Source organism: Hirundo rustica, chromosome 1 (assembly GCF_015227805.2).
Source record: "Hirundo rustica isolate bHirRus1 chromosome 1, bHirRus1.pri.v3, whole genome shotgun sequence".
NCBI lineage: Eukaryota > Metazoa > Chordata > Aves > Passeriformes > Hirundinidae > Hirundo > Hirundo rustica.
Window position 1 is genome coordinate 47,507,296 of NC_053450.1, and position 16,076 is coordinate 47,523,371.

At 40.8% G+C, this 16,076-nt stretch overlaps 1 protein-coding gene across 4 annotated transcripts in view; it reads right to left on the bottom strand.

Moving 5' to 3' along the window:
• LAMA3 (laminin subunit alpha 3) overlaps positions 1-16,076 on the bottom strand; it is a 100,627-nt gene that overhangs the window by 24,961 nt on the left and 59,590 nt on the right. For all 4 annotated transcript variants that reach the window (XM_040074879.1, XM_040074868.1, XM_040074856.1 and 1 more), the window contains exons 38-45: positions 15,822-15,905; positions 14,807-15,037; positions 10,967-11,080; positions 7,188-7,297; positions 5,086-5,166; positions 3,591-3,697; positions 882-932; positions 354-505 (exon numbers count right to left, since the gene is read on the bottom strand). In XM_040074879.1, coding sequence (XP_039930813.1) covers positions 354-505; positions 882-932; positions 3,591-3,697; positions 5,086-5,166; positions 7,188-7,297; positions 10,967-11,080; positions 14,807-15,037; positions 15,822-15,905 — 930 coding nt within the window. The remainder of the gene's footprint in view (positions 1-353; positions 506-881; positions 933-3,590; positions 3,698-5,085; positions 5,167-7,187; positions 7,298-10,966; positions 11,081-14,806; positions 15,038-15,821; positions 15,906-16,076) is intronic.

Genomic DNA, 16,076 nt, shown 5'->3' on the forward strand with positions numbered 1-16,076 from the left:
TATTCCAACCAAAGAACATTTTTTTAGAATGTATTTCGGTTACGGCAAGCGGAATGTTGGGGGTTTTCAGTAATGTAGAGACATGAAGTGCTTGAAAAAGACATAGCTAGAGGGATGCCTCAGAGGCGTAACTTCCAAGGTGAGCAGGCCTCAGAAAAAGTAAAGATACTAATTCTGTTTCAGAGCATGACATGGAAACCACAGCTACCTTCTAACAGGCTGTCAGCATCTGGTATTTGGAATCCAGGGATGATGTATGTCTTCCTGCAACTGACAAAAGTATGGCAAAGGTTCCTGCGTTCATTGCCTATCCACTTAATCTGAAATCCACTTTTCTGTTTCTGTGTGCCTACCTTCAAGTCCTTGATGCGTGTTTCCAGGTCTCTCATCTGCTCCAGAGTGTGGGTACTGGCATGGACATTTTGCAGCTGAGACTTGATGAGCTGAAGCTCATCGCCTGTTGTGCTCAAATCCTTCAGCAGTGTAATCACGCAGCTATCGCAGGCTGGAGAGAATGGTGGAAATCAATACATATTGTTGATATTTGACACAGAGAACATTTCAATGAACATACTAGTAATGGGGGAAAAGCTTTGAAGCTTGTCACCTGGTGCTGCCTGAGGAACAAAGGCAACAACAAAGCCTGCAGCATTAATGAAAGTGACTTAAGCCAGAAGTAAGGAGGAGGTTCTATTCACACCTGACTAGACAAGCACCTCTTTAATCATATTTCCAAGTATTTGGTTCAATGTTTGTTTTTAAAACATTTATTACAGGATATCTCAGTCCTTTTTAAAACTATGTCCCCCTTAAAAGAGTCAGCAGTAGGTATTCAGAGCCAGCTGAAAGTAATCCAAGTGCAGTTCTATTTTATCACTTACAGTCACAGTCTTCATTGGGATCCACATCTTTTGGGTCATTATTGAAACATTCTGAAATCATAAGATTGTCATTAGTAACTGAAGTCTTCTTATGGAAATACATTTTTTTCCCTCACTTTTCATGATTAGCAGCCATTAAAACATGATGCTGCTCTTTCATAAATCCATACCCACTGTGAATGAGCTGAAATGCTCAAAAGGTGCATGCCAGAACATATAACTCCCACTAATGCCTTGCTGAAAGCAACACCTTTTCCATCCCTCAATGGAAACCTAAATCCCACAATATATACTACTTGCATAGGAGCAGGAGACCCTCTCATACCAAGCGTGACAAATATATTGCCAGAATTTGCCTAGAATAACACCACCAGGATTGGAGACAAGATGTTAAAGCACTTTACCCAGGACACCGATTCAAACCCCTTTTTCTACTTAATATGCAGGCTCAAACCACAGCTTCTGATTCCCCAGAAAGACATTCCAAAGAATGTCTTACACACAAGGAACTGAGAAATATTTATGGCCTTCCTTCATGCCTGTGACAGCTGGCAAGATTAAGGTATTAATCAAGCTTGAGAGAAATCCACAGTGTGTGCATGGATGGAGGCACTGTACGTAAGACAAGACATGCAGCTTGGACCACAGATGCAGGTTGTATATAACAAACACGGCCCTCAGACTTTCCAACAAGCCAGCACAGGTGACTTCCCATCCAATGCACTCTTTGGTTTTTATAAACCCTGTTATAAGAAGCTTAACTGTCTCCAGGTCCATGTGGAGAAACATCCTAGGATCCTAACTTCTAGGATGCAGGAGAGGAAATGGCTCCTAAAAATGCCACATACAGGACAGGAATCTCCCCATCTTGATGCCAGAGTTCCTTTTACAGGTTTGATCTCACTGCCAAGCGATCATCTCCTCTTGAAAATTAAAAGGGCTGTGCATCTTGGTCTAAGATTGAACCTGATGATCTTGGAAGTCTTTTCCAACCTCCACGATTCTATGACTTTTACTCTAAAGGAAAAGGATGCACTCAGTATAGGCTACCGCTGTCAAGAGTCAACAACAGCTTGCAACTTGTGAGAGGATACAGTGATAAAATTGGACCTGAACTTCACAGGCAGCATGAAACAGCCTGGAACAAACTGCCTAGCTGTGCCATTTCCTTTGGCACTTGCACATTAAGTCATCAGGAAGTTAAATGGGACTGGTAGTGATTGCTGCTGCCAAAAGGAGACAAATCATAAAGAATATATTTTTAAGAGAATAAAGGAAATTCCTGTATTCCTCTATGTATTCCATGCAGTTCAGCTAATAGCAGGCACATTTCAGCTGTCACTGTGAAGTACCAATTAAGTAAAACTATTATTTCAGCTTGTGTACCAACAACATCAGCCAAGAAATGGTGAAGTGCTGGCCAAGCACCAAACATCATGCAAAAGGAACCTGCAAGAACATATTGTGCCAATGATCACAGAGGGGTTTAATTGTAATGCAGAGAAAGAGACAGCTGATCAGGATGTGTAGTTGGAGGAAAACAAACTGGCTTGTTGACTATTGCCCTATGGATTATTTTGTCCTAGCAAACTTTTGCTGCAAAAAAGAAAGGAATGCTAAAACATCAAAAACTGCTTGGATCTGTTCCATACAAGGTATGATAGAGATGTATACTTCAATGATGAAATATGAAATGAGAACAAGCCATTGAAAAATTGCACCAGCTGCCAACATCACATCACTTGCTGTTTTTCTAATTTCTGTGGCCAAGGAAAGACAATGGGTTCCTTGCAGTTACTAGACCGCAGGATGAACAGCAGTGCAGAGAAATGAGGAGTATAGAAATATTTGGAGTTATTAATTGGAAATTTCACTAACATACAAGGAAGAAAGTATGTCTGCAGGGAAGGAGAAGTGAAATTTTATTGCTGAATGAAAATATGGGAGAATCAAGGACATTTCAGGAGCAGTGGCCTCTGTGTTTCTGAATATAACGGAGTACCCTAAGGGACTGAGGTGAATCAAGGTAAAGACACTCTGAGGAATCTAAGATCAGGCCCTTTACTTCAGAATCCTAATAGATAAAGCAAACACATGCCCATGGCATTATGTAAGAGCTTACTAGTAGTGAAGTACATGTGTGACTGATGCTGGGAAATCATGGATGTTTTAGCTAGTAAAACAGTGTAGAAGGATTTATAAAAGAGCCTCCTGTGTCTGGTTCTAACTTCCACTGTAAATGCAGACAGCTTGGATACCTAAGACGGCAGTGCCTGATGCAGACTCTGAAGATTTCACTAAACTGTGCCAAATACATTTTAAGTAGGCATATTGAGGATGCTCAGTTTCCCAAATCCATAACACAGACTGGCAGGATATGATTTAACCCTGTCAGCAAAGGAACCATGATATATTTAAAAAACACTGTCACGAAACAAAACCAAAATGAAGTCGGCAGTATCTATGAAGGGAAGTACAGGACAAAACCATTTAGAAGGGTAAACCTGATGACTCAGGACAGTCCTTCTATTATCATGGTGTTGTGTTTTAGGAAATCTTACATTTTGTAAACAATTATATACATTTCTTGTAAGTCTAGATCTTTGCTTCTGTTCAGCTTATCCAAATACATTCCTTCTTTGCTTCCCAAAGGGAAAACAATGCTCCCTTCCATTCAGAACAATGCTCCATTCACAGGCCCTCACATACCTCCAGTCAGGTGGTCACAGCTAGCCAGCTGTCCATTATTATTACAGTTACATTTCTGACAGAAGCCTCCATATTTTTGTGGATTTCCAAAATATCCAGTAGCACAGCTAGATAAAGAGACACAAGTAATGCTTATTAAATAGTTGAAGCTAATTTTGTGAAATATACTTTCCTTTGAGATAAAAACCCAGTTATTCTCCTAAAGAAACTTTCAAGAACTTTTGATTTCATGTCTTGACTTGGACAGAAATACTATATTTTTGGCTTACGGTGTCCTCTGCACTGTGCTAAAAATATCTTTGTGAGCATTGCAGAATTTTTTCTAAAAATAAAAGAACTCCCACAGTGCTCTTGCAGGAATAATTCACTTAATCTGAAAAAAACAAAAACCAATGCACGCTGATGCATACACACATAGAGAATTTGACATGGCTTAACCAAGCAAACCATACTGTTCTGGCTGCTGTGATCTCACCAGAAAACACGTACTAAGTGGGATCACACTGCATGCACAGCTGAGATTTCATACAGCAACCACACTGAATGACATCATCACCCTTCTGCTGCTTGACACCCCCTCTTGCCTCCTGCCAGCAAAGCAGTCTGTGTGACTGATCTCTAAATATTTTAAAGGTAAAATATATTGTTCAGACTGGAAAGCTAACATCCTTAGAAGTCACTTTGTGGGAAGGCCTATAAGGGTGATAATACAGGATCAAAGGGCCAAGATGAGCAGCTGAGGTACAGCTATATTTGAAAAATACCTATAACCCTCAGATTAGACAGGGTCAAAGTCTTGAAGGACAAGACCATGTCCTACTGCAGGTCCTGTCTTCAGATGCGACATCATGACTTATTAGCTTCAAATTTCCAAACCAGACAACACCACTCCACTACACTTCAGTTCTCTCTGGATTTGAAACTCAGTGAAACTGGTTCCTCTGCCTGCCTGAAACTGCCATGTTATTCCTCTCTTGCTTTGCCAAACTGCTGCAATGTTCCAGCAAAAGAGATGTCTTCAGAGCCCGGTGTGTGTAAGCTCCAACTGTGGAGCACAAGAATGATTTGGGATGAAGGATATGATGCTAAATGTAATGTGGTTGCTGTTGGGCAAGACCGCTGAGGCACCGTCGTGTACACTGGAGGAAATGGGAAAATGTTTTTACTTGAAAAGGGGTGAAATAAGTGGGAGTCATTATTACCAGAGTACAGGATGAGGTACTTAGGCAAAGAGGCAGACACCTCTTTTCATTAAAAATGGTGCAGTCAGTAGTCTGTGGAGAATTGCTTACATTCCCCGAGGGAGAATTGGGTTTGTGACTGGAATTTCACCACAGCACCACTCTTTAGCAGCTGTTCATATAAATAGCTAATTGTACATGTATACTGTGCAGAGATGCATGTCCATATGTCCACATGTGTCTCCCCCAATACAGACATCCCTACTTTTATCGTGTCTCTCAAAACTCTTGGTTTCGAGAAACAGATTACTCACCGTTCACAACGAGCTCCAGTGTAGCCTTCTTTGCAGAGACACTGGATGTCTTCACCATTTGCCACACAGCCAATTGCAAATCTTTGAGAAAAAGCAAAAATATTATTGTGAGCACATGACCAAATAGGTTTAACACACTAGAGGTTCAGTTTAATGAGTTTCAGATTAAAAAATTTTAAAACACCAAGTTACTTCTCAGGTAATATAATTGCTCTAGATAATTTTGTTTCTTGGGGAGTAGGTTCTTAAGGAGTAGTTTCCTGCCCAGTTGTTTCTTGGGAAGGAGTTTCTTCCAGAGTAGTTTCTTGAGGAGTAGTTTCTTGGGGAGTAGTTTCTTGAGTGGCAGTTTCTTGCCCAGTAGTTTCTTGGGGAGTTGTTTATCAGGGAGTAGTTTCTTGCCCAGTAGCTTCTTGGGAAGTAGTTTCTTGGGGAGTAGTTTCTTGAGGGGCAGTTTCCTGTCCAGTAGTTTCTTGTCCAGTAGTTTCTAATCCTTTGAAGTTTCATTTTTTTTGTGCAGACATTTTCTTAGACTCAAAAAATTGTAATTTCCTGGTCCTGTGGACTGAGTATAATAGTTCACTACCCAAAGGAATACCTAAAATAAACCTCAATACTGCTGTCATAAAACAAATCTGGGTAGCTATTTTATCTTTGTAGGCAAGATTCAACAGCTTGTGCTAGACAACATTTCCTCATGCTTTGTTCATCTTTTCTCTTTTCTTTTTCTTTTCTTTTCTTTTCTGGATATTTTTATGTAGCTAATTTTATTTAGGGTTTTTTTATCCAAGGCAAAGTAGAGTTGTGCGCAATTTTTGGGATCTCCAGGATCTGGTTAACACAATGAACTTTTTTCTCTGCTCTTTCAAGAAGATTTGCTAGATTCAAAGTTCAATGTTTGTGAAGGAGAAGGCAGGAGGTCAATCACGGCCATGACTGCTATTTTCAATTTTTAATCTATGAACACTTGGATAAAGCAAGTCTGTGTATCAAAGGCAGAGGTCTGCATTAAGAATTACTGGAATTTGACAAGATGGAAAATTGTCATCTCCAGTAATGCCAGGTGAGGTGCATTTCCTATGTCAGGAATGATATTCACCACCCTAATCTGCTGTTACGAAACTGCACAGCTTTATGGTCTCCCTAGATATTTCAGAACTCTGAAAGCAAATGATGACTAAAAACATGTTCAGTCGGCCTCAGGCAAACACCTGCAGAAGAGGCTGTCAAAACCAGATCTATTAGAGAGTTCTCTGATAAATGATAAACCTCTCTATTGTCTGATGGTGTAAATCTCTTACTTAAGGTTACAAGGTGCGTGCTAATGCACCTGGCAAATACTATGTGGTGCCTTTAGCAATTTATAGCTTAGGGTTTGTTTGGGTTTTTTAATTTGATTCTATTTACCACATTTCAGAACTGACCAATTATGACAATCTGGCTCAACATACCATGCATTTAAAATGCAATTAACTGCCAAATTTTAAAAGATTGGCAACTTTATTAGATCCAAGGAAGCTTCACTTTTTTCACTTTTCATCTCAGTATGTTTGCACTTCAAACAGAACTTTCACAGGAAAAGCAACCATACTCTTTTTAGAGTTCTAGATATATGCTTAAGACCGTAAATGTTTTTATATTATTTTTGCACCTTAGTAATTTTTCTGAATTCCTATAAAAGGCTTGTTTCACTGTTTTCTCTTATCTCCTAGCCAGAGTAATAGCGTTGAATGTCTTGCATTCAAGTAAAAAAGAAAGATTCTGGATATGCCCAGTAATGGAAAATACCTTAATCATATATTTCTCACTATGAAGGATGTACTGGTGGTTTTGAAAAAAAGCCCACTTCTACTGTCTGGGGCTCCCTAAGGCTATGAACAGTGTGCCTCTGAAGTTCAGGATCTGAATGAGAATTGTAATAGCTTATTAAAAAAGGCAACGCTGTGAGACAAACCACCAAGCACTAAATAGGAGAAAAGAGAAGATTATCATAGCAGAGTTTAGGATTTGGGATTCTTTTTTTTCTCTCTCATTCTCTTTTCTTTCTGTTCCCCTTTTTCTGCTTTCCTCCCCTGCTTGACTCTTCTTACGAGCTTTTACTGTACCTGTTTGTATATGGGCAAGGGCATTCCCGGCAGGAACCTTGAGTGGCATCTCCAAAATAACCATCTTTACAGTGCTCACATTTGTCCCCAGCAGTATTATATTGACAGTCCTTGGAAAGGAAATGAGCAAGACATTTAGCATTGCATTACTTTATCACTCAATATGGCTTTACTATTATTTTAAAAAATAAAGCCTATTTACTCAGAAAATATGTTTTCTTCTACATGATCAAGCATTTATTACCAAAATTGCCTTCATAACCAGGATAGAACAGTTTCAATTTCTAACTGTACAAAGCACAATTTCCTCCCTCTTGTGGAAAAACAATAGATAAATAAGTTGAATTTGACATATTTTTAAATAAACTCAACCAGATGCATAGTTAGTAAAGGAGCATTCTATTAATGGTCTCTCTCTGTCTTTGTATTACAATTAAAAATCACTACGTTTATATAAAACTTTAAATTTTGCATCTTAGCACTACTTAGAAGGCAGATATAATCTAAAAGAATGCAATAGAGCCCAAGTACATTGCTTTAAAAATCTCATTAAATAAATGTAAAAATTGTTTCTCTTAGTAGGTTCAGACCAGATTTGAGTTTCATGTAGTTTCTCCAGGGTATGTGTTACCTGTATTTTTCTGTAGTAACTGGAATAAATAATAGAAAGCAAAAGCTAAGAATACAATTGCAACTGACTCATCTGAGCCCCCCTTTCCCTTTGTTGGGAATTGTGTCTTGGTTTAGAAACATTCTTAATTCTAGTGATGTCTAATTGTCATACATTTATATTTTATGGGTACAGAATGAGGAAGTTGCCTTTGCATTACCTAAAGCATTGCTAATTTAAAATAGAAGTTGTTCAAATACTTAAGCAGCATAAATATACATAAAACAGCTGTAAGGAAAAATGCAAATGACTAACAGTCAAAAGGCATTCACATTCCCAAGTTCCACAATTGTTTATCTTCTGTGCAACAGACTGATCAAATGTCTCACAGAGCTGAAGGCTTACTAACAGAGCAAAAGATGGAAAAAAGAGAGTGGGAAATCAGCTGGAAGCAGTGACTGAGCAAACTGTGCTTCTATTTCAGGGACCTTAATGGTTCAGGGTTATGTTTGAAGACCCTACTACCATGACTGGCAGAAGAGGGGCATTTTTCCCTACAAATGAGTAATAGTTCTGTCTCTCCCATATTCTCTAAAACTCCATTCTCCTTCACATTTCTTCACACCAGATTCCCTCAAACACGAGCTCTTCCCTCAGGCAGTAACCCCTAGCTTGTTTTCATTTTGGTTAAAGAACTAAAACTGTGGCTCACTGATAACAGGTTCTAGGAAAACCAGGAGAAGCTCCAGTTCCCAAATGAGCCATTTCACATGAAGGTAAACGTTTACCAAGTATCACAAAGGTACTGTGTTTGAAAAGAAATCATTTTAAAATGCGGCCTCCATAAAATCTGGTGCATATGTTCCTACAAAAATGTAATGGAAAATTCAGACTGTTTCTGAAAAATTACTGTCAATTTTTATAATCCTGAATAATAAATTCAACTGCAGAAAGTGTGAAAGAGATGTATTTAACATGTATGTGCTAGTTTCATCTTAGAGCAACTTCCTCCCATCCCCACAAGTTTATCTCCTGGCTTTTTGTTTTGCTCACTCTGTCTATAGAAACTGAAGCAATTCTGTAATTGCAAAGAAAATTTCAGCTATTTCACATATAAGCCACCCTGACTGTGCCATACTGCTCCTCTAGCTACGTGGCATATAAGGGTTGGAGCTCCCTAGGCACAGTGCAACGAAGCCAGAGCAGCAACCCCGTCACGCGTCTTCCTTCAAAGTTTTACAGGGTCAGAGATACCCCTGAAGTCACAGCACCTCCAAACCATCAGGTACTGCAAACCCTAAAGAAAACTTCCAGCTGACGCCATATGCACCCACATGGTACAAGGCGGTCAGAGTGTGTCAGGGCCACAGCAGAAACCACCGAGGTTACGTGACGCACTCAGTGACATGAAGCAACATGCCAGGGGATATGCAAGTCTCGGCACCATGCTGCTGCTGAGGCAATGTGCCTTCCAGGAGGAAGGGCAAGGACCACGAGGACACAAAGCCTGATTAATGGCAGGAAAATGCTTTTTCCCTTCACATGAGAACCAAGGTCTTCAGTCTTCTCCACCTCCTCCTGCCCTCCACTGCTCCCTGCTTCCAGTGCGCTCCTCTCCTTCCACCAGCGTGCAGCAGCAGAAGAGCGACTGCCTGAGCCAGGGAGGGCTGTGCTGCTGCGCAGGGAAAGGAGCCAGCCTGGGCTTAGCCTCCCTCACAAAGCCGCCTCTGGAGGCTGTCACTGGAGAGACACTGACAAATGGAGGTACTTGGGTCTGGGGCTCCAGGTGAGGAGGAGGAAACCGAGCGAACAAGCTTTGCACTTCGGTTGTGGAACTTGATGGCTCCACAGTGCGAAGCCTCCTTGTCAGGTTTTTGTCCCATGGCTCCTCTAGAGAGACACAAATTCGCCCTTGGTTAGGCAGAAGTTGGTGATGGAAATAAAGGCCCTCGGGGCTTTCATTTTTCACCACATTATTCTGGATGACTTTGCTTGCCCGGGACCAAGGGCTGATTAAGCTCTACCTATCTGAAAGTTAATCCAGCTGTGAGCAGGACGGGATAAACACAAACCTAGATCACATACTTCATGAGGTGAAAGTAAAATTTGCCTTTGTAATTCTAATCTGAAGTGAAACTTCCTGATCTTTCTTGCTGCGCTGCAGCACTTTCCTGTCACGGCCTGCCCTGCCCCTCCAAAGCAGCAGCCTGTAAGTCATCTCCCAGAATGTGCTGAATTGGTTTATAGTTTCCATTAAAGCAACACGGTTGGTTGAAACAAAGCCGGGGAGAATGACATAACGCGCAGGAATGCACCGCAGGCAGAATGGATGCACTGCGAACAAGGAAAAAGTAACACGAAAGACAGACCATGAAAGAAGCTGGCAAGGTTCTTGTTTACACAGTAAATGAGAAATTAGTGAAAAGTTTTTAAGGGGGAATTTTTCAGGACAAACTATTCAAAGAAGCATCATGGATATAAACTGGAGAAGCACAGTCAGCCAAGTGTCACACTCCCATTCCTGACAGCTGATCCACTCCCATGGGGCTGCTTTGGGTTTAATACAGCGTACCAGGGAGCAAAATTTACTCCACCACGTCTTCTGTAACAGCTGAAATCTTCTAATTAATCTAACTTACATTACTTGTATTTCATCTTATTTAATTAAATATTTTTTAACGCATCTAGCTGTAGACTATGATTAGTGGAGATTGCACTTAGGCTGATTAAACAAGATTCTGCAAAGCCCATGCTATACATGATTGTGCTGTTTGTCATCATTATACAAACATATCCTAGTACATCTGTATAAAGCTCAGAGCTGCATATGCCAGGATAAGACTCATGTTTATTATAAATAACCACAAACATTTCCTTATGTACAAGTTTGGTGACTTTTTGTAACCAGGAGCTAATAAAAATTACACGGCAAAGAGAAAAATGAAGACAAGGACACAAATTATTCCAATCAACCACAGTTACATTACATGTACATTAAGTGTATGCATCCTATGCTCATTAAAAATATAAAATTAAGAGTATGAGACATACAAGGATTGGTTTTAGTTGCTTGGAATTTAACAATACTGTATGGTCCACACCGCAGTAAGAGAAATGGTTTTTTCTCCTTTTCTTCCCGTTAATTTACTGAATGTAGCTAATTACTTACAATACATTTTCCGGTACCATCTTGACATCTATTTGAATTTCCATTGCAGTTGCAGGGCACACAGCGTCCAGCAAATAATCCTTTATTCTCACGATAAAATCCAGTGCTGCACTCCTGGACAGCAAAAATAAAGAAAAAAATTGGTGAGCATTGGTAGAAAGTTTAACGTGTTACAGGAAGTGTATTTTGAAAATGTTTGCCATTTCTAAGGAGTAGTGAATTTCCTTGCAAGGTCTCCTAAGCTCATAACGCTGTTTAAATTTTTTAATGCAATAAATAGCAATTAATGGAGCTGTTGAATTTCATCTGAACCCTGTGCTTTAAATACTTTGGCAGTGATGATTTAATGATTTCAACTCTAACCTCAGAGAAAAACACATTTCCTGTGGCTATGTACAAAGGTGTAAAATATGACTTCTAAACCACAGAAAAATGTTTGAGTAGGAGAACACTGTGGTATGAATCTAAAGAAGAACATCTGGAAATCTCACGTACTAATTAGTGGTTATATCTTGATATAATTTCTCTAGCGTGTATTCCTTGGAAACAATTCTGGATACCTTTTACATACGTTCATCACAACTTCCACAGTTTAATCTACCAAGAGCTAAAGCCACACCTAGACATAGCTAGGTGATGTAACAAAACATACAGTGGTCTAATTTCTAAGTACAGGCTTGCCCTGGAGACTGGGGAAGCATGAGAAGAATGTTCCAACTATTGAGGGCACAAGAGAAGGAGCACAGCCTGTCAGATCACAGTTGGATTTAAACAGGGAGCTGAACCAGAGGGACATTCTGAATGAAACAAGTGGCATCAAGTTTGTTTGCCTACAGCAGGGAGGTAGTAACTAATAGGTTAAAACCAGGTTCTTGCTTGGCATGATCAGGAAAATCACAAGGAACACCTCCTGGGAAAGGAAGCCCTTCTGCATACAGATCAAAAATTCACACCCATCCTCTCCTGGAATACTCTGGGCACACCAACCACATTAAAAATGACCGGACATCAGTCTGTCCTTTCCATTCCGTAGCTCTTTCCCCACGGAACTAAGCTGGTGTGGTGCAAGGAAGATCAAAGGCTTACGGAAGTGGGGAGAAAGCCGCGCACCCCACGAAGCCAGCACCTCCCAGGTTCCTGCCTCCAGCAATGTTCTTGTGAGCTGTACCTATGCCTTGCCTCTGCCTCACGGGCAGGGGCTGGCCCCAACAACATGCAGAAAACAAGTGACAGTTGAACTCTAAAGCCATAAATCTTTTCTCACAGTAAGTGCACCACCAAGACTGATAGAACCACTCTGAAGAGCAAAGGGTCTGTGGGATTGTGTCACAAATTACATTCCAATGGTTAGAGGTATAAGAATTTATGCAGAGGCAGGATCAACCAGAGAATTTTCCAATGATAGAACTACCACAGGGAAAAAAAAAATACTCATCTCTCACAAAGCAGATCCCAAAAGGAATATTGAATTACTGCTGTTGAAACAACAATCACTACTGGCACCTTTGCCTTCTCTACATGCATGATAATTAGGGGGGGGAAAAAAAATTATGCAGAATACTAATACCATCAACAGCTTTGAATACTGACTTCAATGTAAGAAAGGACTAAATTTAGAACAGACTGTTGATGCTTTTCAGATACATTTTTTAAAGGGTGAATATTTTCCCTGAACAACAGGGAGCCAATATACACAGCTTCAGAAGAAACCAGAGCCTGAAATACATTAAACAGCATGACTAAGTAAAATATATGCTCTAATGCATACGAATTTTATTTACTTAAAGTCTCTTTTTGAAGAGAAAAATAAATCAGACATTTTAAAAATACATCTAATTGCATTTGGAAAAAAAATCTGTACAGCCTTTTGTTTTTCTATTTATGCTGTCTTTAAAATGACACATTTGGAGTACGTGGGAACTTTGTTTCTGAAGTGGCATTTGTGATTCCACACAAATGATAAATTGATCCCACATGAAGATAAAGCTCTAGGCACTTTCAAGTGCTTTTTAGGATCATTGTTTTCAAGTAAACAGGAATTTAAAGAAAAAACCTCTCGCACACACTTTTGTTAGTCAAACACTTTGAGACAAAAGATTAATCTTCTCATTACTTCTATATTAAGTAATACAGAAGTTGTTACCAAATTAGTTCATTTAAAAACCAAGTGAAAGAAGGAAGTGAAAGGAGGAGGAAGAAAAAATGAGCAAATTACCTCTCTCGGATAAAAATCCATTTGAACTTGTTGCCACTGACTCCTCTCCTGAAGGTGGGGATTGGAGAGCTTCTGCTGTATATCGTGTGCTAGACAATGCCCAAGGGACACTAAAGTGACAAGCAGCCATCCTACATTTCTTGGCCTCTCTGCTTGGGCCATCACTTTACTTTGGCTCCCCTGTGAACATTCACTGCTCTCCCTTCGGTGCTCACGGTTCCTTCTCTTATTACGCCCCCTTCTTCTCCAGCTTCTGACTCAGATTAATGAGGTTCTGTGCCGTGATGGGCCCCACCTTTAAACTTTATCCGTGAGTCAAGCCGCTCGGCACACAGTACCGCTCCTGAAGTTAACAAGTAACTCCCCAGTTCCTGTAGCTCAATATATACCTAAGTCAGGGTGTGGCAGGCATCACCTCCTCCCCACCTAAAGCAGCCAGACAGAGCTTGGTGATTAGAGCACTAAATCACTGCCTGAGTAATGCTGCATAAACATACAGGGCTTACAAACTTCCCCCTGAGTGTCTTGATTGCTTCCTTTCGCTTTGTATTTTCACCAGGTTAGACATAAAACCCCCCAACAGCTTAGTTTAACCAAGGCAGTATGTTGAAAACAATGGGATGGCAGCAGAATTTTCATTCAATGCTCATCAATTTGTGTGTGGCACAGAGCAACAGAGGTGTGAAAAAATAAAAAATATTTCCAAAATGGTTATTCTGGAGATGATGAATTAGCTGTCCTGAGTAGTGGATGCACACACAAAATGTAAGCCAGCCATACATGGCTTTATTCAGTCTCTCTGCAGCTGCTCCAGCCTAGATATTATTCATTCATTCTCAATTCAAAAAGCTTTTGCAAGGTTAGTACAGCAATTGCTACTTTATGGTAATGCTCAACCATTTTCTGAGAGTAATTCCCCATATTTTGTGCACTTTGTACACTGCTTATCTCTCTGGTGCTTTATTCTACTGCGTTGGGTGCTTACACATGGCAACAGCCGAGCTCTAAGTGAAGCAAAGTGACAACCAAAAGAACCACAGCTACAGGAACTGCATCAGGGACAGGCTACACAGCTGCATTGCCAGTCTTCAGCTAATAGTATTACTTTGCAAAGCCTACACTACCTTTCATAAACATCTCCAAATATTTTTTGCCACTATGTTAATTTCAGATTTCACATGTTTTCCTACACGAACAGTATCCTGAATTATCTGTTTTCAGGCTACTTCCCTTGGACCCTGTTAAAAGTAAGAAACACCAGGAATTTTCTCTACTGTGTATAGTCCCACAGACTTCGATTCAGTCAATTCTGAATCTGAACCTTCTCTCCATTAAAGTAAGAGATTATTCGGCCTCTCAGAGGGCATCACAGAGGAATCCTTCATTACAGTGCCTTACACATGCAAAATTACATTTGCAGATCCATAAAAGCAATCACAGGTAGAATAACCCCACAGTGCTTCTTAGACGGTGAAAGCCCTTGAGCCACTGAAAGTGCACAGGCTCAGGGGAAGCACACTTACTCACTTTAACAACCATTCCGCTCCTCTAACTAGCTCCAGTATGTGTAGCTGTAGGCAAAAGACAGAAGATAATGGCACAGCATGGAGGAGAAGGTTTCCTACCTGGCATGAGTCACCGGCGTACTGCGGCGGGCAGGCGCACGTCTCCACGCCGTGCGCGACGCTGCCGCTGCCCTCGCTGCTGGCTTCCTCCAGCCCGACCTCCCCAAGCGTCAGGCGCTGGGTCTCCGTGAAGTAAAGGGCACGGATGTGCAAGCCATCCACCCTGGACAGGATCATCATCAGCTCTTCTCGGGACACCAGCCTACCGCTGCTGGCGTGTCTGAAGTTGCCCTGCGCATTGAGGGGTACAAAATGAGTGCAACGCTGCAGCTGCTTAAAAAGAGTAGCTTCAAAGAAGACCGGAGGACAGAGAAAGGGAGAAAACACCCATGGAACAGGCTTGTCTAGTGCCAACTGGTGTGGGGGTAATAGAGTCCAGGAGAGTAGACACAGGATGGGTGGGAAAAAGAATAATGAGCATAAAGAAAGGGATGTAGCTTTGACTCTGCAAGGTAAGCATGGCTTTGAGGTATTGAAAAGTGAAGAAGCCTGTAGGTTCTTCTTCAGTCATCTAAATTTCGTTGAGATACTGCCCACCAAACCACAAAAATAACCCAGTTCGACCTTCCGAGCACAGGTTTAAGGTAGGAATAATCCTTGCTGAATTCACCTACCTGAATGTTGGACACCCCATTCTAAACTAGGTACCTAGACACCAAGGAAAACAGATAACAATTCATTCCATCCCTATTAAGTACAGTCTGTGGCTGCAATGAATCACCTTCCATCGAGGACTGATTCAGCATTACTCCACCGGTCCTGGAGGGAGTGCTAAGGGCTACACTGCAGAAAATGCCCAACCCAGAGGTGTTAAAACTAGGCGTCATGAACCAGAACCCTGGTTCAATGTGGCAGTACAGATAAAAAATGTTCTTAATATTTAAGGCCTACAGTGTTTAAGTTTATATTCATCACCATTACCAAGTATTTGGTATTTCTGCACATATTCTGCATGTGTGCATTTTTATGTGACTCTGGAAGGAAAAGAGAAGGCCATCCCTTTTTCACTTCTTACCTCAACCAGCTGCACTCGGCCATAATATTGACGGTCAGGCAGTGGGTTGTTTGGATCCATATAAACAACTTCCATTTGTCGGCCCTTTGTGAGAACAAGGATATAACATTGCTGTTTCACTTCTTGTTATGGGAAAGCGTTCAGATGCAATAAAATTTGGCGAAGCACATTAATCCTGTTATTTGGGGGATCAAGACTAAGTAATACTAGGAAAACTGTCTTTTCCTCAGGAAAATGGTAGAGTGAGCACTGAGT